At 37.1% G+C, this 24,203-nt stretch overlaps 1 protein-coding gene and 1 long non-coding RNA gene across 2 annotated transcripts in view; both read right to left on the reverse strand.

The window, feature by feature from the left end:
• Positions 1-166: 166 nt before the first annotated feature.
• Positions 167-15,955, reverse strand: LOC145909657 (chymotrypsinogen A-like). The gene is made up of 17 exons (XM_082997014.1): positions 15,734-15,955; positions 15,283-15,387; positions 14,756-14,929; positions 14,202-14,362; positions 13,868-13,992; positions 13,566-13,785; positions 5,597-6,304; positions 5,023-5,097; positions 4,778-4,914; positions 3,929-4,092; positions 3,552-3,652; positions 3,306-3,424; positions 2,663-2,781; positions 2,191-2,385; positions 1,934-2,034; positions 1,245-1,363; positions 167-919 (listed from the first exon to the last, which is right to left on the reverse strand). Exons 9-17 carry the CDS (start codon positions 4,859-4,861, stop codon positions 659-661), a joined length of 1,263 nt encoding a protein of 420 aa, XP_082853140.1. The 5' UTR covers positions 4,862-4,914; positions 5,023-5,097; positions 5,597-6,304; positions 13,566-13,785; positions 13,868-13,992; positions 14,202-14,362; positions 14,756-14,929; positions 15,283-15,387; positions 15,734-15,955; the 3' UTR covers positions 167-658.
• LOC145908056 (uncharacterized) overlaps positions 12,258-24,203 on the reverse strand; it is a 47,032-nt gene continuing 35,086 nt past the window's right edge. The window contains exons 3-5 of the long non-coding RNA XR_014402927.1: positions 12,777-12,938; positions 12,343-12,491; positions 12,258-12,285 (exon numbers count right to left, since the gene is read on the reverse strand). This is a non-coding gene — a long non-coding RNA (uncharacterized LOC145908056). The remainder of the gene's footprint in view (positions 12,286-12,342; positions 12,492-12,776; positions 12,939-24,203) is intronic.

The raw sequence follows: 24,203 nt of genomic DNA on the forward strand, positions 1-24,203 counted from the left end.
CTGCCCTACGTATATGTGAAGGTGGTCTGGCAGTTGCGCTCTAGCGCGTCAGTGCATCCTGACAACATCACGCGCGTCGGTTTCAACAAAAACTTCCCACATATATTCAGAGAACAGTTGCCGGAAAAGGAACATTACAACGAAACGACGTTAGTTAGTGCACACCGGTTGAGTTGTGTCAATGCAGACAAGAAGATCCTGTTGATCCAATCTTCAACCACAAAGCTTTTGTCAATAAATTTTGAACACACGTGAGTAGAAAGTGGATCCTTTGCAAATAACTTTGATGTTGATGTTTTTTTCACAGAAATATAAAAAATTCTGATCTCATTTCATCACGGTTGTGGCTTAAACGTGTATAACACGAAATGCAAAGAAAACAACAGGCTTTAGAGTTCGGTTTTATTCGGTAAATATGATGTCGTTGTAGCTGCCAAGCATAATATGTTTTAATTAATCTGTTCTTCTGGCACAATTAAACGTACACTTTTATTCACCGACGTTTCGCCTGCTATCCAGAAAGGCTTCCTCAGGGTCAATAAAAGTTACGTTTTATTGCGCCACGAAGAACAGATTACTAAAAAAGTAGTTTGTAAAGCACAATTAAAAATCTTTGGATGAAAGTCAAATACACGAGCACAAACGCACACAGACACAATCAGTAATGTTGGCAATATTTGTCAAGCACTCGGAAAGATCGAACGTCGCTCGTAAACTGTTCATCAGTTGGTCTCAGTCGCATTTTGAGGTAAAGCCAACGAACATAGCTTGATACCCTCGTGTAAATCCCAGGTTTGTTTACGTTTCCACAACCGATTCCCCACTTTGTGATACCCCAGATAGTGTGACGTGTCGTGTTGGGGTCTAAAGATGCCAAAGGACCCCCACTGTCACCCCGACACGTGTCAGTGCCATCTTTCTGGAATACAAAAGTGCCAACAGTTAAATGCGATTTCTAAGTTAGAAATTTGTTTACAGTTGCCTTAAGTGTTTATAATACACGTGCAAGCAATGATAACCGAAAATGTACGTTTGGTTCAATTGCTGAACAAACAAAACGAAAAATACACAAGTGCTTCTGGCCAAATAATTACCTGCAAATGCAAAAGTTAAAACAGACATCGAATAATCGCAACAACAAACAAATTACAAAACGTTGCATTCTAAACTAAACAATAACGCAAGAGGTGTTTGGTAAATTAACTTTAAAAGGCAGCATGGGTATTGAAAATTGTTGTTCTCACCGCAGTGCACATCATGGAGTGCTTAAGGTAGTCAACACCGAGCAGTCGGCTGCAATTCTCGTTGGGAAATATGCTCACTGGCGCCTGCTGGAGGCAGGGTGGATAATCCATGGGGTTAACTGCCGAAAAACAAGCATGTTGTGATGTGATTCTTAAAGGTTGTGGTTGCAAGTTTTGCAAGTTTCGTCAACACCGCATCACAGTGTTCGTTGTTGTAACTGACAAATGTTATATATGCCGACCGTACATTGAATGCGCTGTACTATGAAATTGTACCGACAGAATACAGAGGTTAATTCATAACGCGCAGGTGTTAGAAATGCTTCCGTATCGGTTTGTGGAAAATTTGGGAACAGGAACTTGAAGATTTCACAAACGTTTGTCTATGAGCAAAATACTGAAATGAATAACCTTGAATTAGAAGCCAAAACCTAAATTGTTAAACAGACATTTCAAACACGACATGTTTTTTTCATCAGTGCTGTACTACATGATCATAAACTGTATCGAATGCATCGCCTACATTGGCAGGCAGGCAGGCGGATGGAAAGTCAATTTTGAAACGTGTTTGAAAAATAGTCCAGCATTCCAGTTTTTACTGTTTTATTCAAAAACCCTTATCTAATGACGTAACTGTCGATAAACATCTGATAAAGCGACTCATGCACAGAAAAACATAAAAAACTTACAGTGTCTGGGACCATGCGCCCTCCACCCAGATATTCCACATCGAGATTGTAGCGAAAACTGGTTTTGCCCGAGAGGCAAACATGCTGGTCGCACAAATCGACTGCAACCATAGAAATAAGTTTAAAATGAAACACTGATATCTCCACATGATATTTAATAACTCCTTGCTTCGGGCGTATTACGTTTACGTTGTGTAAAAACCAAGGCAATGCATTCTAATCTGGAATGTACCAGGTCCCTTGTGAATTTATCTTACTTGAATGAAACGCATTGTCTCAATTTAATCAACGCCAAGTCGTTGGTTGGACTCGAATGATACGAGTAGTAAGGATGTCTGTAAACCTCTTCAATATCTAGGTCAGGTGAATCCTCTACGCCCTCTGATTGGCTGAATTGGAGTCCGTCACGGTTGTAGTAATCGCCCACCCGAACGATCGTCTCATTGGTGAACCTGTAACCATGGAAATGGTTCCCATCGTAATTTGTTTTAACTCTATGGCACTCCATACCAACAATGAAATTTTTAATGAACTTGATAGCTGAAAGCATTATTGTTCATAGGAGGTCTGTGGACCCCAAGTGGAAAACCTTGTCGTAGGAAATCAAACTTAAAATCGACACCAAATTCTCACAACGTGCACCGAAATGCAAACTTTTTACGAGCCTGAATCTGTCTGGAACTTTGTGCTAATTTATTCCATCACCAAAGAACTTCGGAAATTACTCACGATTTCGAACTGGATTCGACACAATGTGCGGCTGTGAGGACGTAACATCTGTTGATGAGAGTTCCTTCGCAAGAGTGAGGGGTGCGGCCTCTTAATGGATACTTCTTACGTATGGAAACCTGTAAGAATGATAAAAATACCTCGAACACTTGATGTAAACATGAAGATATTAAGCTTATAGTGGTTCTTAACCCATGAAAAAATTACCAGTAGGGGGAAATTATGGGTTTGTGGGTGATTAGTCGGCACCGAAATATACAAAAGTAGTTACAAGAGAAATATTATCATCTGTATTCACTGTGTGTCGTGTAGTTATAGTGTAGTTATTGACAATTGGTCATGCCATGTGGCCGAAACAGTGAAAAAAGGATAACAGATATAGCGAAAAAGCAATCATAAAATTCTACATTTAAAAATTTGAACACTGGTGGGAAATAGGGACCCCGATTAAATTTAAGCTGGGAAATAAGATGAAAAATGGTTAAGAAACAGCACTGTTACAGACACACGTGCACATGGAATTAAGCTTTTATGAAAGCCGGCATCTGACTGACAGCGAATATAAGGCATGGGTTTTAAAATGAGCTCTCCTATAATTGTACGTTTCTACATAACTTTGCAAATCTCCCATAAAATCATTTACCTGCAACGGCTGACTCCCGGGGTTGGCGTTGACCCCTTCCACTATTCTCAATCCGTCTTTGACCTCAGGACAGAAAGCCGGAACAGGAATGTCGGTGGTGGCTCCTTGCAGTTTGCTACCTGGGAATATACGAACAAAATATACTGGCTGTTGATAAGACGTTGAATAAAGTTGACAACACAAATGACACGCTTGACCGAGTTGTGCATCCCCGTAATAAATTGTGGAAAACATCGTACAGCTAACCTAAATCTTGGTCAGTTAAAAGCCGAAAATGTTCCGTCCTTTGCGAGTTGTAAACAGCAATGTGGTTGGTTTCTCTAATGGAAGGCAATCTTCTCGTAATTCTAAACAGCAGAGAGCAACTACATGAAAATCTTTTAAAATCCCAAACTTTTTCCGAAAAGAGTTAACATTGTTGAATATTCAGCAATTATAGTATTAGAAGTATTGAATATAAATTGTCTTAACATATCACAAAGCCAGTTATCTTTTGGTAGAAAGCATTATCCATTCTTTTCTAGTTACAAATGCATTACTTTTTCGACCCAACATTTAAGCATAGTCAATACATATATATTTTGCACTATATTGTATACAATAACAAACTAACGTAAGCTTACGGTAAGATGTAGGTAAGAGCTCCATTGTAATATATCATGATGGATATGGTGTGAATACGAATAGAGATTTGAAACTTAGTCCCTCTGCTTAATCTTGCCCTGCCCAGACGACAAAAGGGCCTTGCACTCCATTCATTTCCAGTTGGTCCATTCTTGATGATTAGCTGTGTGTTACATACAAAGCGAAACCATTACAACCAGCAAGTTTATCCAATTCAATGTTTTACAGTATGATAGTTTGTATTATCATAATCTCCTGATAGCAATATGCCCAACAGAAACACATTCTACTTTAATAAGCTATACTGATGATGTTTAGAAGCATAGGCGATACATATACATATATGAAATATATCAATTGAAAAGCTTGTGAAATAACGATTCAGGATTTATTACAGAACTTGCTACAGTAAGTTGAAAGTTCGTTCAATTTACTGTAACCTTTCCCAGCGACCAATGGCATATTTAAATTAGAATGGCTTGACAGCGCCGTCTAGCGGATGAACCAAAAGAAGGCACTAAAACATACGAACTTTTAATTCTTGCTGATTCTTTTTGAAAATGGTTTGTTCATACCAAAATAATGTTTTTGAGAAGTACATTGTTAGTTATCTGACTTAATCTTGCATGCCTCGTGTTATTACACTAGTGACCTGTAGTAACCCAGACGGACTGTACTGTTAGGGAAGTGGTTTGAGTTTCTTCCCACTAAAAGATATGTTTGGGTGATAGTTTGCTTATCAAGCTATTAACGGTCGTTACATCGCTGCTTTTCTATGCCGTGTAAATATGTTTTCTATGTCACGTTATTTTGCGAACAGCGTATATCGCCGTTGAACTGCAACTCACAGCTAGGGTTGAGGCAAGGAAAATGTTTAAACCCCTCCAGACTCGTGCAAGCAAAGAAAACTTTCGGAAATGCGTGCAGAGCATATTGGATTAGCGATCCATCGCCTTAACCACTCGGCCACCTTGTCATCCAAAACCTGTTGTTATACGAAATATTTATGTGAGATTTGTTTGGAAAAAATATTGTCTTGGAAAAACTACTTTAGTTTGGTTTAATATTGTCGGATACGATAAATTGCACTTACATAAACTTGATAGATGGTTTGCCACATCCTTCGATAGTTCAGTTGGTGCGGCGGTAGAGTTTATCACAAATACATCTGAAGTACACAGCATTTTAGGTGAAAGCACTTTGAAAAGGAATGCATTAAACTAACTGGTTTTACATGATTTCTTTCTTCCTGAGTATTGCAAATGCCTTCACTATCTTTAGTAAATGGAAAGCATGAAAGCTTTTCCATTCAAGGTTAGCAATTGTTACAGGCGTAAACAAATTTATTGTGCTGTTTTGGTAAACTTTGCCCATCTTAAAAAAAGTACAGTACATAATAAACATGCTGCGTTCAGGTCGCAGTACTTTAGACAACTTGGCCACCCTGTCTATGCACTGTACTTTGTTATATTTAGAAATGTTCAGAAGTAGTTTTTAGGGCGCAATTACAAACCTTGTAAACGATGATTTGTTTAAAATTATTTCATCCTGGTCAATTAAATGCGTTGTTGGTTTTTGAAACTACAAAACTGTCAAAATCACAACAAAAAATTCAAAAAAAAACACACAAACCGGCAGTCTCAATCAATAATGTTGGTAATATTTACCAAGAATCCGATAAGATCGAACAAAGCTTGACACCCTCGTGTAAATCCCAGGTTTGTTTACGTTTCCACAACCGATGCCCCAACTTGTGATATCCCAGATTGTGTGATGGTTTATGTTAAGGTCAACGCATGACAAGAACTCCAACTGTTAGTGCCGTCGTTCTGAAAAACAAGATTGGAAATTGTTAGTGGTAATATTTTTAGATAAACAAGAATGACTCGATTTAACCATACAGTAACTAAAGTGGAAAAAGAAAATTTCCACTCTTACTGCAGTAAACATTGTCAGACTCAAACAGCCAAGTAGGCGACTGCAATTCTCATGGACGAATATGCTCACTGGCACCACTGGTGGCCATTTTTTGCTGGACGTGCTGCGATTAATTGGAATATGGTGATTTGTTCATTCTTCTAAAAATGAAATGCGATTTTTGTTTTCATTACTGTTGTCATGGATGTCACTTGTATCTTGTGCAGTGTTAATACATAAATATAAAAGAAATAGGGTAAGTTTGTACCACATCGAAAAGTTTTCAAGTAACATGTGCTTTGTATAATTTCTCCTTTAGCATTACCCCAATAAACCATTATATCCAGAAACATAGAAAACTTCCTGCATCCCACATTCCCCAACCAGATATTCCATACTCATATTGTGATGAAAACTGGTTTTGTCCAAGAGGCAAACATGTTGACTGCATAAATCCACTGCAAACATAGAAATAGGTTAGTAATGGAACAGAAAAGTACATGGATTACATTTGAAGAAAATTGTGATTCTGTACTAAAATCCAAGCTGACATACTGCTTATATGGGAGAATATTCGAGTTCAGAAAAAGTGAGATCCTGTAAAGAACGACATTGTCCCCGACCCCGTAGACTTTTAACTTGAATGATTTGCAACAGAAAATAGTTGGGAATGATCACATAGTGAGGTTTTCCTCTTCAATAATTAGGTCGTGTGAATCCTTTGATTTGTGGTAACCTGTAACCACCTACCCCAGGCCCCAATCGCTGGTTTCATTGGTTAACCTGTCACCATGGAAACAGCTCAATAATACTATCTGCAAATCAATACTCTTTTATGAAACAGATTGCACACAAGAAACTCTTACATTTGAGCTGAATTTAACACAATGTGCAGCTGTAAGAAGGTAATGTCAAGTGTGGGGTTTACAGCATGTTAGTGGATGTCTCCAATGTATGGAAACCTGTTGAAATCATAAAAGTAAATTAGTTTTCTTGATGTTATGTGAATATCACATATCTTGCACACTTGCACAGAATGTCACCATTACTTAACTTAAAAGTGTTTCTTCGGTTTGACGTTGTAACACTTAAATCATTTTAACCTGTTGTCATTTTTGACAAACAAGTTGCAGATTTTAACAACTTTTTTTTTAGTTTTTAAACTGGGTTAAAATATAATCAATCATATTATTCATCAATACTTCATTATTTTGTAACAATTAAATAATAATGACTTATATCAATGGTGGGGGAAGGTCAAATATTAAAACATAACCTTGTCTTACACAATTCATAAAATATCATTTATGCAAAACATTTTGTGTTAATTAAAAGCAATACTGCTTACCACATGTTTGTCATCTTTTATTGTCATTTTCTGTTATGAGTAAGATTGCATTCTATCGGTGTGTTTAACTTCTAATATTACAATTTGGTTGTTTTTTACCCAGGATGTCTTTGCAAAGAAGTATTGGTGTTTACAACAACTCCATTATTTCCCGTCGTTATTTTCCAATCCTCAGGTTGGCATCGCTATGACTCTGCAAAAACAACACAGGTATTTAATGACTTTGCAATTAAAAGCATCAACGTTTGTAAACGAGTTTTAGATAAAAAAACCCTTTTCTTTATGGTTCTTTTGCTTTTGAACACTTGTAAACATTAGTTCATTCGTCTATTTTTTGCAGGAACAACAACTACAGTCTGACCTTTTTAATCTAAACTACTTGGTTTCATCAAATATGTTCTAGTTTGCTAAAACAGCACATACTTTATTGAAAAAAAAAATTTAGCTATCTTTTGCAGAAAATTTCACAAGCCCTGCATATATATATATAATTTACTGTGACATGGAGCCCGACGGCACCACTGGTTTTAGCTTTTACATGGACATGGGGTTTCACCTTGATTGGCTTCGGAGGTTTGCATCTAGTGTTTGTGGAAATCTTCAACTGGTTGTTTGGCGAGAAAGATTGTCACGAGCCAACATCAAGCTGCACTGATGAGACCTAACAGATCAAAACATAGACCCAGTCGTCCAGTCTGCAACTCACTTAATATGATTTCTGTTGACAAAAGTTACGAATTAATTTAGTTTGGGGTTAGCATGATGACTAGGACTGATTTATTCGGATTTGGGGCAAAATTTATTGTGGGATTTTTTTCTTATCTGGATTCATTTCAAAATAAACCCAGCAACTAACTTTTAAACAGAGCACAACTAAACTGAATTCCACTTAACAAATGTAGGGGGTTCTTTGTACCAAGTTATTGCTACAAGGACTCAATGTAGGGCAGACATGTTGTTGGTGATCTTGTGAAAATTAGAGGTCATGAGCGTGACCTGAGTTTATTCATTTCTGCTACAATTTCCATAAAGCTGTAAGAGTTATAATTGTTTGACAAGATTGCATCAAAATATATGTAGCTAACGAATATTTTGTATTCTGTCTGTTTTAATGTATTTCACAAATATTTATCTCCTACCGCTGAAATATCGATGTATATTTAGTGGTGCAAGACCATGTCCTAGACCATTAAAAATTTGTTTTTAATAGGCACAGTTTAAAAACCATCCCACCGCAATACTTAATAGTCGTCGATGATACAGACAGATACAATCTCATTGTTTCATAACATACGGTTTGTTTTGCGTTTTTCGTTAAACTGGACAGGCGCACATAACTACTGTAAAGCTGAATTTGCATGGCAAATGTCCGAAAAAATGCGGTTACAAGTTTAACAAAAAAATTCAAAAACAAACCCTATATTATGAAACAATGCCATTGTATCTGTATCCTCAACTAAAGTATTGTGGAGAAATTGCTTTTAAACTTTGAACTATTAAAAACAAATCTGCAACTGCAATGGTCCAGGACGTGGTCTTGCACCACTAAATATACATTGATGTTTCAGCGGTAGGAGATAAATAGTTGCAAAATATATCAAAATCAGGTGGAATCTTGTCAAACAATTATAACTCTTATAGCGTGCAACTTCTGTAAAGAAATTGTAGCAGAAATGAATAACTTATAAGGTTGTGTTTTCAAAAACGGTATTGTTAACAGGTTATTGACTGATAGCATGACAAACCGTTGTTTTATAAGTGGTCATTGCAGCATAAATGCAGCGAGAGCGACCGATAAACAAAGCAACTGCAGAGACGATCCCTTGAACGTAGGGTTGGTTCTCAATCGCACTTTCACACCCCTCAAAACAATATGCCAAAATGCTGATGGGGTGTTCTGACACCAAAACACCCCTCTTACAACTGCCACTGCCCTGGCACATGAGGTTAATATTCATGGCATGCCAAGCGATTTAGAAGTTCATACTTCAGTACTTTTCCATGCGTTTGTGATTGGCTTGCGTCGCAAAGATACGTCAAAAAGATAAATGTCGAAGAATTGCACAAATAAACATTTATATAATGATATAAGTATTGAGGCGGTGGCAACCCAGTGGTAACAAGATAAGGGCAACATACTCTGGTCTGCACGTACATAATTTATAAACACACATGTAATGTTTAAAACGTTGCTGACCCCTGCTGCACTGACACTGGTTAAGAACCACTGGTCTAAGTTTAAAATTCCCCAAAAAATTTAGCTATCTTTTGCAGAAAATTTCACAAGCCCTGCATATATATATATATATATATATATAATTTACTGTGACATGGAGCCCGACGGCACCACTGGTTTTAGCTTTTACATGGACATGGGGTTTCACCTTGATTGGCTTCGGAGGTTTGCATCCAGTGTTTGTGGAAATCTTCAACTGGTTATTTGGCGAGCAAGATTGTCAAGAGCCAACATCAAGCTGCACTGATGAGATCTAACAGATCATAACATTCGCCAAGTCTGCAACTCACTAAATATGATTTCTGTTGACAAAAGTTACGAATTAATTTAGTTTGGGGTCAGCATGATGACTGGGACTTCTTTCAACAACAATTAATTGCGTGGATTAGTGATGTTATTTTGGAGCTGATAAGATTGTTCTTATTAGTGTGATTTATTCAGATTTGGGGCAAAATTTATTCTGGGATTTTTTTCTTATCTGGATTCATTTCAAACAGCGCACAACTAAACTGCAAGTAAGTATTTGTGTACAACAGACCAATACAAGACATACACTTACTTCATTAACCAACATATTCTCTTGTAACTTGATTCATGGACGTTGTCAGTTTGTGGGAGTTTCATTCTTCATTTGCAATGAGATTTCTTGCATTTAAAACCAATTCATTTGAAAATAAGATATTTTGAGACAGTTGAAGTTTTAATTTTATTCCAAGACAAAGTAGATCCGTATGTTACGTTCCTACATGACAACATTCTATTCTGCAAACAACCCCTGGTATTCTTTCTTCTGAAAACTGGAATAAAAATGTCGGAAAACTTTCGTTTCACTTTCTGCTTCAGACATATTTCACTTTATATATTTCGCAGCAATTTTATTTACAGCAAAAAACATTTATTTTGAACAAATCACAAAAAAACAAATAATTCTGGAACTCGCGTGTTTTGTTTCAATCCGGACCACTGGAGTCTTCATCGGATGAGAGGAAGGAATATTTATTGAACATACAAACCCCAAGCTCTCGGCTGAAAAAAAATCACAAAACTTTTAATTTCATCAAAATTAACGAAACCATGTTTTAACACAAATATGAATTAAACAAATTCTTACTGGGTTTTCCAGTTTTTCAATCTCTTCTTCCAAGACTCCAATAGATTCGGAATCGAATCCGCATCCACTCAGCTCCAACCCCCGATCCACTTCAGGGAGAATCCGACAAATATTTTCAACATCTTTTCGTTCAAACTTGTTGTTACTCAGGTAGAGAATTCTCAACTATTCAAAATATAAAGATTGGTCGGAAATATTTGTTTCAAACTTTTTTTGAAACAGAATTTTTTTTCTTAAAACCGGATTAAAATTAACTCCATGTTTTCCCTTTTGATTAAAAAAAGTAAGTTTTTCTAAAAATATCATGGATTTAAAGAAATATTCATTCTCAAAATAATGAAAACCAACCTTGAGTTCCATCTTTATAATCGCTTCACAGATCATGTTTAAAGTTTCGGAATTAAGTCCGCATCCCCCCAACCCCAAACCGGGTTTTCGAATCCTTGGGAGGAAATCCGCGAGAGCGAAAACATCCGAAATCTTCAGTGGGATTCCGTTTAAATTCAACACCCGAGGACATGAAAGCCGGCATCTGACTGACAGCGAATATAAGACATGGGTTTGAATTGAGCTCTCCTATAATTGTACGTTTCAACATAACTTTGCAAATCTCCCATAAAATCATTTACCTGCCACGGCTGACTCCCGGGGTTAGCGTTGACCCCTTCCACTATCCTCAACCCGTCTTTGACCTCAGGACAGAAAGCCGGAACAGGAATATCGGTGGTGGCTTCACCGCAAGATTCTTCTTGCAGTTTGCTACCTGGGAATATACTACCGAGTTGTGCATCCCCGTAATAAATTGTGAAAAACTTCGTACAACTAACCTAAATCTTGGTCAGTTAAAAGCCGAAAATGTTCCGTCCTTTGCGAGTTGTAAACAGCAATGTGGTTGGTTTCTCCAATGGAAGGCAATCTTCTCGTAATTCTAAACAGCAGAGAGCAACTACATGAAAATCTTTCAAAATCTCCAACTTTTTCCGAAAAGAGTTAACATTGTTGAATATTCATCAATTAGTATTAGAAGTATTGAATATAAATTGTCTTTACACATCACAAAGCCAGTTATCTTTTGGTAGAAAGCATTATGCATTCTTTTCCAGTTACAAATGCATTACTTTTTCGACCCAACATTTAAGCATAGGCAATACATGTATATTTTGCACTATATTGTATACAATAACAAACTAATGTTAGCTTACGGTAAGAGCTCCGTTGTAATATATCATGATCAGTCGACCCATGGCATATTTAAATTAGAATGGCTTGGCGGCGCCGTCTAGCGGATGAACCAAAAGAAGGCACTAAAACATACGAACTTTTAATTCTTGCTGTTTCTTTTTGAAAATGGTTTGTCGTATAGTCAGATAACTAACGTGATTAATTTACAAAACTATTGAACAATAGCGTATACCGCCACTCACAGCTAGGTTTGAGGCAAGGAAAATGTTTAAATCCCTCCGGACTCGTGCAAGCAAAGAAAACTTTCGGAAATGCGTGCAGAGCACAATGGATTAGCGATCCATCGTCTTAACCATTCGGCCACCTCGTCGTCCAAAACCTGTTGTTAAATGAAATATTTCTGTGAGATTTGTTTGAAAAAAATATTGTCTTGTAAAAACTACTTTAGTTTGGTTTAATATTGTCAGATACGATAAATTGCACTTACATAAACTTGATAGATGGTTTGCCACATCCTTCGATAGTTCAGTTAGTGCGGCGGTAGAGTTTATCACAAATACATCTGAAGTACACAGCATTTTAGGTAAAAGCACTTTGAAAAAGAATGCATTAAACTAACTGGTTGTACAGGATATCTTTCTTCCTGAGTATTACAAATGCCTTCACTATCTTTAGTAAATGGAAAGCATGAAAGCTTTTCCATTCAAGGTTAGGAATTGTTACAGGCGTGAACAAATCTTTTGTGCTGTTTTGGTAAACTTTGCCCATCTTAAAAAAAGTACAGTACATAATAAACGTGCTGTGTTCAGGTTGCAGTACTTTAGACATCCTGTCTATGCACTGTAATTTGTTATATTATTTAGTAATGTTTAAGTAGTTTTAAGGCGCAATTACAAGCTTTGTTAAACGATGATTTGTTTAAAATTATTTCATCCTGGTCAATTAAATGCCTTGTTGGTTTTTGAAACTATAAAACTGTCAAAATCACAACAAAAAATTCAAAAAAGCACACAAACCGGCGCAGTCTCAATCAATAATGTTGGTAATATTTACCAAGAATCCGATAAGATCGAACAAAGCTTGACACCCTCGTGTAAATCCCAGGTTTGTTTACGTTTCCACAACCGATGCCCCAACTTGTGATATCCCAGATTGTGTGATGGTTTATGTTAAGGTCAACGCATGACAAGAACCCCCACTGTTAGTGCTGTCGTTCTGAAAAACAAGATTGGAAATTGTTAGTGGAAATATGTTTAGATAAGCAAGAATGACTTGATTTTACCATACAGTAACTAACAGTGGAAAAAGAAAATTTCCACTCTTACTGCAGTAAACATTGTCAGGTTCAAACAGCCAAGTAGGCGACTGCAATTCTCATGGACGAATATGCTCTTTGGCCCCAACTGGTGGCCATTTGTTGCTGGACGTGCTGCGATTAATTGGAAAATAGTGATTTGTTCATTCTTCTAAAAATGAAATGCGATTTTTGTTTTTATTACTTGTAGGTTGTTCAGTGTTAATACATAAAGATAAAAGAAATAGGGTAAGTTTGTACAGCGCTGAAAAGTTTTCAAGTAACATGTGCTTTGTATAATTTCATCTTTTAGCATTACCCCAATAAATCAATATATCCAGAAACATAGAAAACTTCCTGCACCCCGCATTCCCCAACCAGATATTCCATACTCATATTGTGATGAAAACTGGTTTGTCCAAGAGGCAAACAGGCTGACTGCACAAATCGACTGCAAACATAGAAATAGGTTAGTAATGGAACAGAAAAGTACATGATTTACATTTGAATAAAATTGTGATTGTGTACTAAAATCCAAGCTGACATACTGCTTATATGGGAGAATATTCGAATTCGGAAAAAGTGAGATCTTGTGAAGAATGACATTGTTCCCGTAGACTTTTCACTTGAATGATTTGCAACAGTATAGTTGGGAATGATCACATAGTGAGGTTTTCCTCTTCAATAATTAGGTCATGTGAATCCTTTGATTTGTAGTAACCTGTAACCACCCACCCCGGGCCCCAATCGCTGGTCTCATTGGTTAACCTGTCACCATGGAAACAGCTCAATAATACTATTTGCAAATCAATGCTCTTTTTGAAACAGATTGCACACAAGAAACACTTACATTTGAGTTCTACAATTTGGGTGTTTTTTATCCAGGATGTCCTTGCAGAGAAGTATTGGTGTTTACAACAACTCCATTATTTCCAGGCTTTATTTTCCAATCCTTCGGTTGGCATCGCTATGACTCTGCAAAAACAGCACAGGTATTTAATGACTTTGCATCAAAAAGCGCCCAAGCTTGTAAAATAGTTTTAGATAAAGACCCTTTTCTTTATGGTTCTTTTGCTTTTGAACAATGGTAAACATTAGTTCATTCGTCTATTTTTTGCAGGAACAACAACTACAGTCTGACGTTTTTAATCTAAACTACTTAGTTTTATCAAATATGCACATACTTTATTTGAATTCCACTTGACCAATGTAGGGGGTTCTTTGTACCAAGTTATTGCTACCAAGGATTCAATGTAGGGCAGGCATGTTGTTGGTGACCTTGTGAAAATTAGAGGTCATGATATTCTTGATGTTGCCTTGGTGATGTTTTACTCTTCACTGCAACCTGGTGGATAAAAGAAAGATTTTTTTCCAAAAAGAAATGAAAACAATGACTTTTTGACAAAGGTTTGGGAGCACTGGCGACCCGCAACTAGAGTACCACCGAAACTCGGCAAATCTCAAACAAATGCATAATTATGACAGCCAACCATAACATGGTTTTAATGCAATGAAAGAGGCCTAGAAACAAAAAAGTTATTGTCTTTATAATGCTACAAGAAATTAGGCTAATATTTGTGTTAATACAAGAAACGTTTATGCAGCAAAATAATGGTATCTAGACATATTTACACACACATTTGTGATAATATAGCAATATCAACACATCTAGGTAAAAACATCACATAAGTTTTCTGTATTTTATTTATTGAAATTTGCATACAACAAAGTTAAATACCGCTTGTGGGACCCAACTTTTTTGCTTGCGACCTCTTTTTCAGATGAAAATTTCCTGGAATTCGTTGTGTTGGTCAATCATCTAATTCAGTGACTCTAGACCTCTTTGTCCTGGCATATAAAGCAGTCATAAAAGTCATTGACATCTTTGATGGTTTGATAAATCTGGTCCTGCCTAGATTAAAGTAAGAAGTGAAAGTCACAATGTGTTTTCCATATAACCAGGTTGTTACTTGCTTCTACTGTTTTGCATATAGGGGTTTATAAATCACTTAGAGTGAGTGTATAGATCTTGTGGCAGACTCTCTGGCAATGCTCGATGAAGGGGTCGGCAACCCCTGGCACATGAGGTTAATATTCATGGCATGCCAAGTGATCATAAGTTCATACTTCAGTACTTTTCCATGCGCTCGGATTGGCTTACATCGAAGAAAAATTCACAAGATTTGAATATAAATATAATTTACTGTGACATGGAGCCCGACAGCACCACTGGTTTTAGCTTTTACGTGGATATGGGGTTTTCACCTCGATTGTCTTCGGAGGTTTGCAACCAGATTTTGTGCAAATCTTCCACTGGTTGTTTGGCGAGAAAGATTGTCAAGTGCCAACATCAAGCTGCACTGATGAGACCTAACAGATCAAAACATTGGCCCAGTCCTCCAGTCTGCAACTCACTTAATATGATTTCTGTTGATGAAAGTTACGAATTAATTAGTTTGAGGTCAGCATGAAGACCAGGACTTCTTCCAGCAACAATTCATTGCGTGGATTAGTGATGTTTTTTGGAGCCGACAATTTGTTCTCATTAAGTGTGTTTTATTCGGATTTTGGATAAAATTTATTCTAGGATTTTTTTTATTTGGATTGACTCCAGGATTCATTCAAAATAAACCCAGCAACTAACTTTTAAACAGCAAACAACTAAACCGAAAATAAGTATTTGAGTAAAACAGACCAATACGAGACATACACTTACTTCATTAACCAACATATTCTCTTGATTCATGGACGTTGTCAGTTTGTGGGAATTTCACTCTTCATTTGCAATGAGATTTCTTGCATTTAAAACCAATTCATTTGAAAATAAGATTTTGAGACAGTTGAAGTTTTAATTTTATTCCAAGACCAAGTAGATCCGTCTGTTACGTTCCTACATGACAACATTCTATTCTACAAACAACCCCTTGTATTCTTTCTTCTGAAAACTGGAATAAAAATGTCGGAAAACTTTCGTCTCACTCTCTGCTCCAGACATATTTCACTTTATATATTTCGCAGCAATTTTATTTACAGTAAAAAACATTTATTTCGAACAAATCCCCCAAAAAAATAAAAATTTCTGAAAGTCTGGTGTTTTGTTTCAATCCGGACCACTGGAGTCTGCATCGCATGAGAGGAAGGAATATTTACTGAAGATCCAAACCCTCTACTTCCAGCTGAAAAAAAATCACAAAACTTTTAATTTCATCAAAATTAACAAAACCATGTTTTTTGCAAATATCAATTAAACAAAATTCTTACCGGGTTTTCCAGTTTTTTAATCACTTCTCTCAAGACTCGAATAGATTCGGAATCGAATCCGCATCCAATCAGCCCCAACCCCCGATCCACTTTAGGGAGAATCCGACAAATATTTCCAACATCTTTTCGTTCAAACTTGTTGTTACTCAGGTCGAGAAATCTCAACTATTTAAAATGTAAAAATTGGTCGGAAATCTTTAATTGTTACAAACTTTTTTTGAAACAGATTTTTTTTATTAAAACCGGATAAAAATTAACTCCATGTTTTCACTCTTAATTCAAAAAAAATAAGTTTTATAAAAATATCATGGATTTGAACAAATATTTATTCTCAAAATAATGAAAACCAACCTTGGGTCCCATCTTCATAATCGCTTCACAGATCATGTTTAAAGTTTCGGAATTAAGTTCGCATTTCTGCAACCACAGCCACAAACCGGGTTCTCGAATCCGTGGGAGGAAATCCGCGAGAGCGAAAACATCCGAAATCTTCAGTGGGATGAAGGTTAAATTCAACTCCCCAGGACAAGAGAGGGCGATTTCATCTCTAAATATTCCGTCAACTTCCTGTAAATCTACGAGGAAATCTGAAACAGGGGCAAGTTTATTAAAACAAACATGGCGAAAGTTTTATTAAATCACTAAAACTTTTTATTGCAAACTTCAAACAAGATTTCTTCACTTTTAATCGGATTTAAACAAGACAAGATCCAACAAATTAATCAAATACAAAAACATTAACTTACTGGAAGGAAAACATAAACTTTATCCGACAAAAAATATGCGACCTTTCTTTAAAACTTTCAACCTGAACATTTTTATTCCATTCTCTTCCATAAGAACAATGGAATTGCGACGTCACAATACTTACTATGACGCAACAGTAACGTTCACAAACACGCATCACACAGACTGGAAATAAATACTAACCTCGCAATTCGTATTCACTTAAATACGATCCATCGGGCCTTTCTTCTCTCAGGTATTTCGAAAGTTTCTTCAAAAACTTTTTCGTACGTTTGTCTGAAAATGACAAGATCAACATTTACGGCAAAAATAGAAGCCATGTATTTGGATGGGAGAATTATTTAAACTCCCAATGTGCGTTTTCCACAAATATAACCTGCGTATTTTTGATGCGTAATGAGATGTGAGACTTTCTAAACCACGATGCCAGTTTACCCAATATAATGGTAACTTGTAGTGGAAAGTATGTAAAAGTTTTACAGCAAGCTTTTCGCGTAAAGCAACGTTGTGTAACAAATTATAAAAATGGTTTTGCAAATCGTTCAGTGCCGGTCAATGCAGATAATGCCTTGTATTACTTTGCTGGTAAATATTATTACAGCAGAATGATTTTCTTATGATAAGATGAGAAAAAAAAAGGGGTCACAGTTATTACACTTGCAGTTGATCCTAAATTTGCATCATTTTTTCAGAGCAATTTAGGCGACCCCTCCCTAGGACATTTCATAACAATGATAAAACGATGCAGTGGCAGAATATTTTCCATCGCACTAGCGTGCTTTTGTCTGGAACAAGTTTATCTTCTCGTCCAGCGCATGGAATTGCCATTTATGCATCATAATGAATTTTGGATAGTAGCAAACCTTGTCCTGCATGTTTTGGTTGTTTGTGAAAAATATCTAAAAACAGTATTACTTCACAGGTTACAAATGTTACAGCAAAGTTTTTTTGTCTTTTTGGATAAGAAAAAAGATTGTTTTTAATGTAACTGACTACCATGCATTTGTTCCTCATTGTTAAGTGTGGAGGATGCTGGATCACTTGAGTCAGTCTTGACTGAGGTTGATGGCAAGGTTTCTGGACTGGTATCACTTCCATAACCTGTAAAAAACAATCAAGGCAATAACTGCAATTTAATGGCACTTATGTACACAATAAGGGTTAACCCAATACGAAGGCCTTACTTGATAATTTTGACAATAAATAAATTAGGTTACAGGCCGCAACTCTGTATTTCTGTGGAAAAGAGTTTCTTGGTTGGGAAATGCAATGGGTCATGCATGGGTGCCAGTGTTTTGGATGAATGAGCGTAAATGACAGGCTGTTGCCAGGGCGATTTTCAGCGTGTTTGGGGCAGTTTTACTATGGTTTTCAGGGTTATTAGTCAGGCAGTAAATTGGTAGAGGGTGCTGTTGAACATGTTGCTGAAAAACTACCCAAATATTGAGGTGGATTTTGTGGAAAAATGAATCACAGAAAGTATGCTCAGTTTGTGATCTGGTCAAAATTATATTCGAGATATCTACTTTAACCACTACCCCAGGGGAATTTTGTCCCCATGTTGGCCATTATTTTGGCAAAAAAAGCAGAAAAAAGTGTAGGTTTTGTTTTGTGAAAAAATGAATCACAGAAAGTACCCTGCATTTGCGACTAAGTGAAGTCTCCAACCCACAATTCATTAAGAATTAGATGTATTGTAACTGTTTTTGGGGCCCCCAGGGCTGTTTGTACACCCCGTAGGACTGGCAGTTTAGCAGTTAGCCTTTGCAAAACCACCCATGTGCTGTCTTAATGCAGCTGCAATCATTTTTTTTTCTGTTTAGCAATTGTAGTCTCCCTTCATGAGTCATCAGACCCGGCAATTGTTTTTGACAAACAAGAGAAACTGTCACCAGGTGCACGAAGGCAAATGACCTCTAAAACTCAATTTTTAGGATTTAATTGTGAGTTACGGCCTACAGTGGCTTAACAACCAAGCTGGACCTGGGCATTCCAGGCCACTGCTCTGTCTGTGGGAGTTTGCCAGTTGGACTTTACAGCAGGGATTCACTGCACGAATGTCATATTTGGAAATCAGTGTGACCGCTAGTGTAAAAGCTAGCACAGTGCCACAGTCAACAACTTCACTGATGAGACCGCATAGGTCGAAATGTTTGCATATGTGAAATAATGCAATATTCATACCATTGGACAATTAATTTAAGTGCCCAAAACCACAGGTTTATGCAAAACAATGGATATAATATATACCATTGGATATCTGTTTACAAAAATGGTATACTTCGGTACTTGCGATAAAAAGCACTTTAGCAGCGTGTGTGTATAGGGCAGAACTTACTTTTTACATGTCCTAGTTCACCACCATCAATTTGAGGTATTCTGGTTGCCTCAAGTTCAGCTGCAGCAGTGGAGGTTTCACCAGCTGTAGAAACAGGTGTTTAATTTACATGAACAATACATAATTGTTTAGATTAACACACTAAATGGATTGAGCTACTGTGGCATGCTTACAGCACTAAAACGTTGCACACCAAGTAACAGCGGCATCACAGCCAAGCCTGGTAAAGCTTCTTTTCCTAACAGCTCAAGATATAAAAAAGCACTGGAGTTTGAACTCATAACCCTGGTCATTAGGAACCATAGTTCTTCCAGCTAAGGTATGAGAGTTCAACAAAATAGAAACACTTAGATTGACTGCGATTTCACTGCAGAAGCAGGGAATTAAAATTCAAAAATTTAACCTTTTCCTGCATGTTTTGGATGTTTCTTTGAACGTCTTGAAAAAACTCTCACAAAAAAACCTGTTTGTTTTTTTGTGGCAGAATTGGAAGAAACTAAACAAAAATACAGAGTTTATCAAGTCAAGCATAATAATGCTGTAACACATAATACACTGTCAAATCTTATGGAGCCCAGTTTAAAAACGGAAGCATTGTTGTTGGTTATGTTTCACTCCAACAGTTATCTGCTTCGAAAACATTTCCCACCATTTTCCGGCGACTGTTTTGAATGTTGGGTCTTGGAATTTGTTGCGCCATCTAATGTTTTGGATGAAGTAGATTTTACATCTGTTGAAGCCAAACCTCCCCTGCGAGCTGTAAAACAATGAGTCACAATATATAGTATAGCATATAATATATCTTTCTTCTTTCAATTACATTTAAGTTCATTGCTAAGTAATCAGCGAAGTTTTGTCAGCAAAAAAGATGACGGAAACACATTTTTAATACACAAATACCAAATAAATATAGTACTGACGGATTTTATGCATCTTGGAAATTGTCATACCGCTGACAGCACTATTGACAGGATCAGATTCTGAACTGGTTTCACTACATCCACTTCCAGATGCTTTGATTGAAAATTATAAAATAAAAATAATGGTCATTAAAGCACAAACTTTCCAATGCGCTGCACATACCTGGTTTGTGTCCGAGCAAAAGGCCACACACAAAACGACGAACCATTGCCCAATGGGGTTCATTAATCAAATCGTCTACGATTTGATCAAATTCTTTATCTGACATGAACATAGAAATGTAGTATGCACCAAACATTTCCTGCAGAACTTAATGAAGGTAGTAGAAGAGAACATCTCTCCCATCAAAGACTCTACGACTGGGAAACCGGGAGAACTTTGCCATTTTGAACACTACATCTTGTACTTTCACATCTTCTAAACCTACGTTTTGAAGGTCATCATGTGTGAACACAACGGTTTTACGAACCATGCCTTCATATGCCATTTGGCTAAGTGGCAACTTGAGGTTTTCTAAGTTCTCTCCTTTTGCATGCTCAGAGTGACCAAGTTGTTGCAAAACTTCATCAAATACATTAGTTATGGTGGAAATACTGTGTACGTCATCAAATAACCCAGCATAAACAATAAATTGTAAAAGCATTGGATTGCGGCATAAATCAAGCAATTGTGGAGATTTCGTTGCAAGTTTGTTCCACAGTTCATTTGCTTTATCACCTGAGTAACTATCAAACAGTGTCTTTGCATCCTCAGGAGAAAGATCACTGACATAAATTGTTGGCTTAGGTCGGAGTCCTAATGGTATTGATAGCAATGAGTGGGGCCGAGAAGTAAAAATCAATTTAGATTTTGGAAAAAATTGCCTGCTGCAAAGGTTAGCAACAAGCTGTTGTACTGGCAAGGGAGTGTGATACTTCTCATTTACAGGTGCCATGTTTTCTAGTGTCCAGGTTGCCTGATCTAATCCATCAAAAATAAAAGCACACTTTTCTGGGTTCTTTATCATCCACTGGAAAACCAAACTGAGTGTTTCCTGTGAAGCATGGTTGAACTGGTTATCCAGCAGAAGCTCCTGCAAAGTAAGCTTTCTATCGCCGTAGTTTAAATACATGAACCGAAGATGAAGCACTAAGTGATCTTCTGTTTCTAGTTGCCTGCATAATCTCTTTGAAAGAGTGGTTTTGCCGCACCCAGCCGGTCCAAGAAAAGCTAGAAATATGCCTTGCTTTTTGTGTTCTTTAAAGCTTGAAACTAGTTGCTGAAATTTGATGTGTTCACCAACAAATCGAGCTTTGTATCCCTTGCTTGTTGATGGCTGAAACTTATTTTCCTTTTGAGGATCAATTCCTTTGTAAATATCAGTATCTATCAGTGTTGGTTGAACCTCTGGTATTTCAACCTTTTGCAACTCTTCACTGTAAGGGACAACATCTGGATCAAGATTTTCAAGCTGATATTTTTTGATTTCATCAATTGCCTGTTGCAACTTTTCTTCTGCAAATTTAAACAGGTTTTTCAGATAATAAATCTATGTTACTGTGGTTTCCTAAGAAACAGTGAGCTCTAGCATCTATGTTTGGCTGGTTAATTTTAGTGCAGCATGCTGCATAACCACAACGCAAATTGAGGATTAGTGTTTATCTGTCAAATTATATTGTAATGGTAACGTCTAATGCCACAGAAAAATGATAAAATCCCCAAGTACAAAAACGGGGAAAAAATTGTCTGCTGTTTAGTTTGTTGGCCAACCGTATAATGTATCATCATATTTTCATTTCATGAAGTTTCCGTTCCACAGTCAGCAAAAAAAGCTTTATCGTAGACAAACGTAGGTGTTTTAGCTACAGTGTTTGTTTTACATGTTGGCCAAAAAAGCGTTAAAAATAATCCTTACTTTCTAAGCCCATGTGATCGGCGTGAAGATGCCTTGGTTACTTACTGGCACCGTAGCTTTATTTGACAGTTTGGCTCAACACAAAATGCGGTAAACTGGAATCTTCTGTCCACCGTAATCCATATTGGAAATAGCTGTTCCTGTACTGTCGTATCTACCAACTGATTTAAACGTTTTCACAAACACTTTTACTTCCCGTATGTTTGCTCAGTTTCGCTTGTCACAGCTACAACACTTGTCCTCAAATGGTTTGTAAAATGATTACGTAGGTTATTTGTGATGTCACGAGGTTACGAGTTGTGAGCAAACTATTGAAACAATTCATGGTTTGAGGCTACATAACCAAAATGTTTGCAGTGGCAACATAAAAGCACATGTGTAGAATGGTTTCATATCTCCGTCGAAACTCTTTCATCAATTTTTCGCGGCACACACAGTTTGCGAAACCTGTTAAATGCATTATTCTGACAAGCTGTAAAGTGCTCTATTCGTTTAAGTAGACAAAAATGAACGCATGCTCATTGCTCATCGTGATTCTATGAGGGAAGTGAGAGCTCCCGAGCATCTGGATCCAAACACAAATTCCCAAACACATAAAAGTATCTGAAAACTTAAAATCTTTCACGCAAAAAGGTCATGGACAGCATGCTTTCGTCTTAAATGCTGAAGCCAGGCACATTCTTATTTCAATCGGAATATGACTTTCCTTAAAAGGCAGAGGTCGGTGTTGTGACATCCAAGACACGCACGCCCACAGCCCCCAACAACTACTGTAACTGGAACTTAGACAGTCTCTATCTAATTGGTATATATGTTAATTGCTCTTGCTCAGTCGCTCTCTCTTAAGCACTCGGTTACCCAGTTTTAAATTCCATTGATATGACTCTTGTGCTATAATTCGTAAACGCATTCTGCTCACGGAGTCAAATTAGTTATAGTGCAAAACACGCCCCAGAAGATCAGGACTTAAATAAGACAGCAAAGTTCACAGCGCTGCGTCTTGATAATTTCGGAAATTACATAAACTCATTACATAAAAGCCAACGATTTACATGAACTTGTGTAGTGAAAATTTAATGTAATGATTTCCACGTCATTTAATCAGAGTCTAACTGTCTTAGTCACATAATATGGTCAATCCGATTCTATGTTGTTGCTGGGGTAAGACACAGATATTAGTAAATGAGTCGCATTTAAGCTAATAATTTTGTCATCTCCAAATGGTCGAATATAAATGCTAAATCAGTTGGGGTTCGACTTGAATACAAGCATTTGTATTCCAAACTTCCCTAGTAAAACTCCCTACCTCGTTTATCTTCTGATTCTACAATGGTTGATTCATGATAATGGGCGTGATGGTGATGTTCTTCCACAGTCTGATGCAGATGTTCTTCAACAGTCTGATGTTCATGATGATGTACGTCACCAGTATGTAGGTGTAGGTTCTGGAATGGAACCAGCAAAAGTAACCAAACACACTAATATTAATCGTCCAAAAAGACAGCATGGTCGTTGAAATATTCTGAAATCAAAACTGCTCTAAACTGCCCACATGCGTTTCGTTACGTGCAAAAAATAAAATCTGTCACTCCCAAATGATTTTCTCCAACCCCTACCACCAGTGCAGCATATCCTAATATTCAAGAACAACAAGCTTACCTCGGCAACAATGTTTTGTGGGTTTTCTCCTTCTGTTTGTTGTTCGGCCATTCTTGGATTAGCAGGTGTAGCTTTGTATTGCAAGTACAGTATAGAAATATATACTACACATATATAGCCTACAAACTGCGTGAAACCGGAATTCAACTTGTGTCAGTTCTCAAAGCAGACACAGCATTTAAGAATGGTAGATGCTCTATAACCACCTCACGGACGGGAGATAGGGATTTTCCTGTTTCATGCGTGGCTACCTTTAAGCGGCATTCACACCAGTCGGCGTCATGCCGTGACTTTCTCGTTCGACACCTGGAACTGCCAAGCGCATGTGATTTTATTATTTCTAATCAAGAATATAGCTGGTCGGTG

This window comes from Ascidia mentula, chromosome 7 (assembly GCF_947561715.1).
Source record: "Ascidia mentula chromosome 7, kaAscMent1.1, whole genome shotgun sequence".
Taxonomy (NCBI): Eukaryota; Metazoa; Chordata; class Ascidiacea; order Phlebobranchia; family Ascidiidae; genus Ascidia; species Ascidia mentula.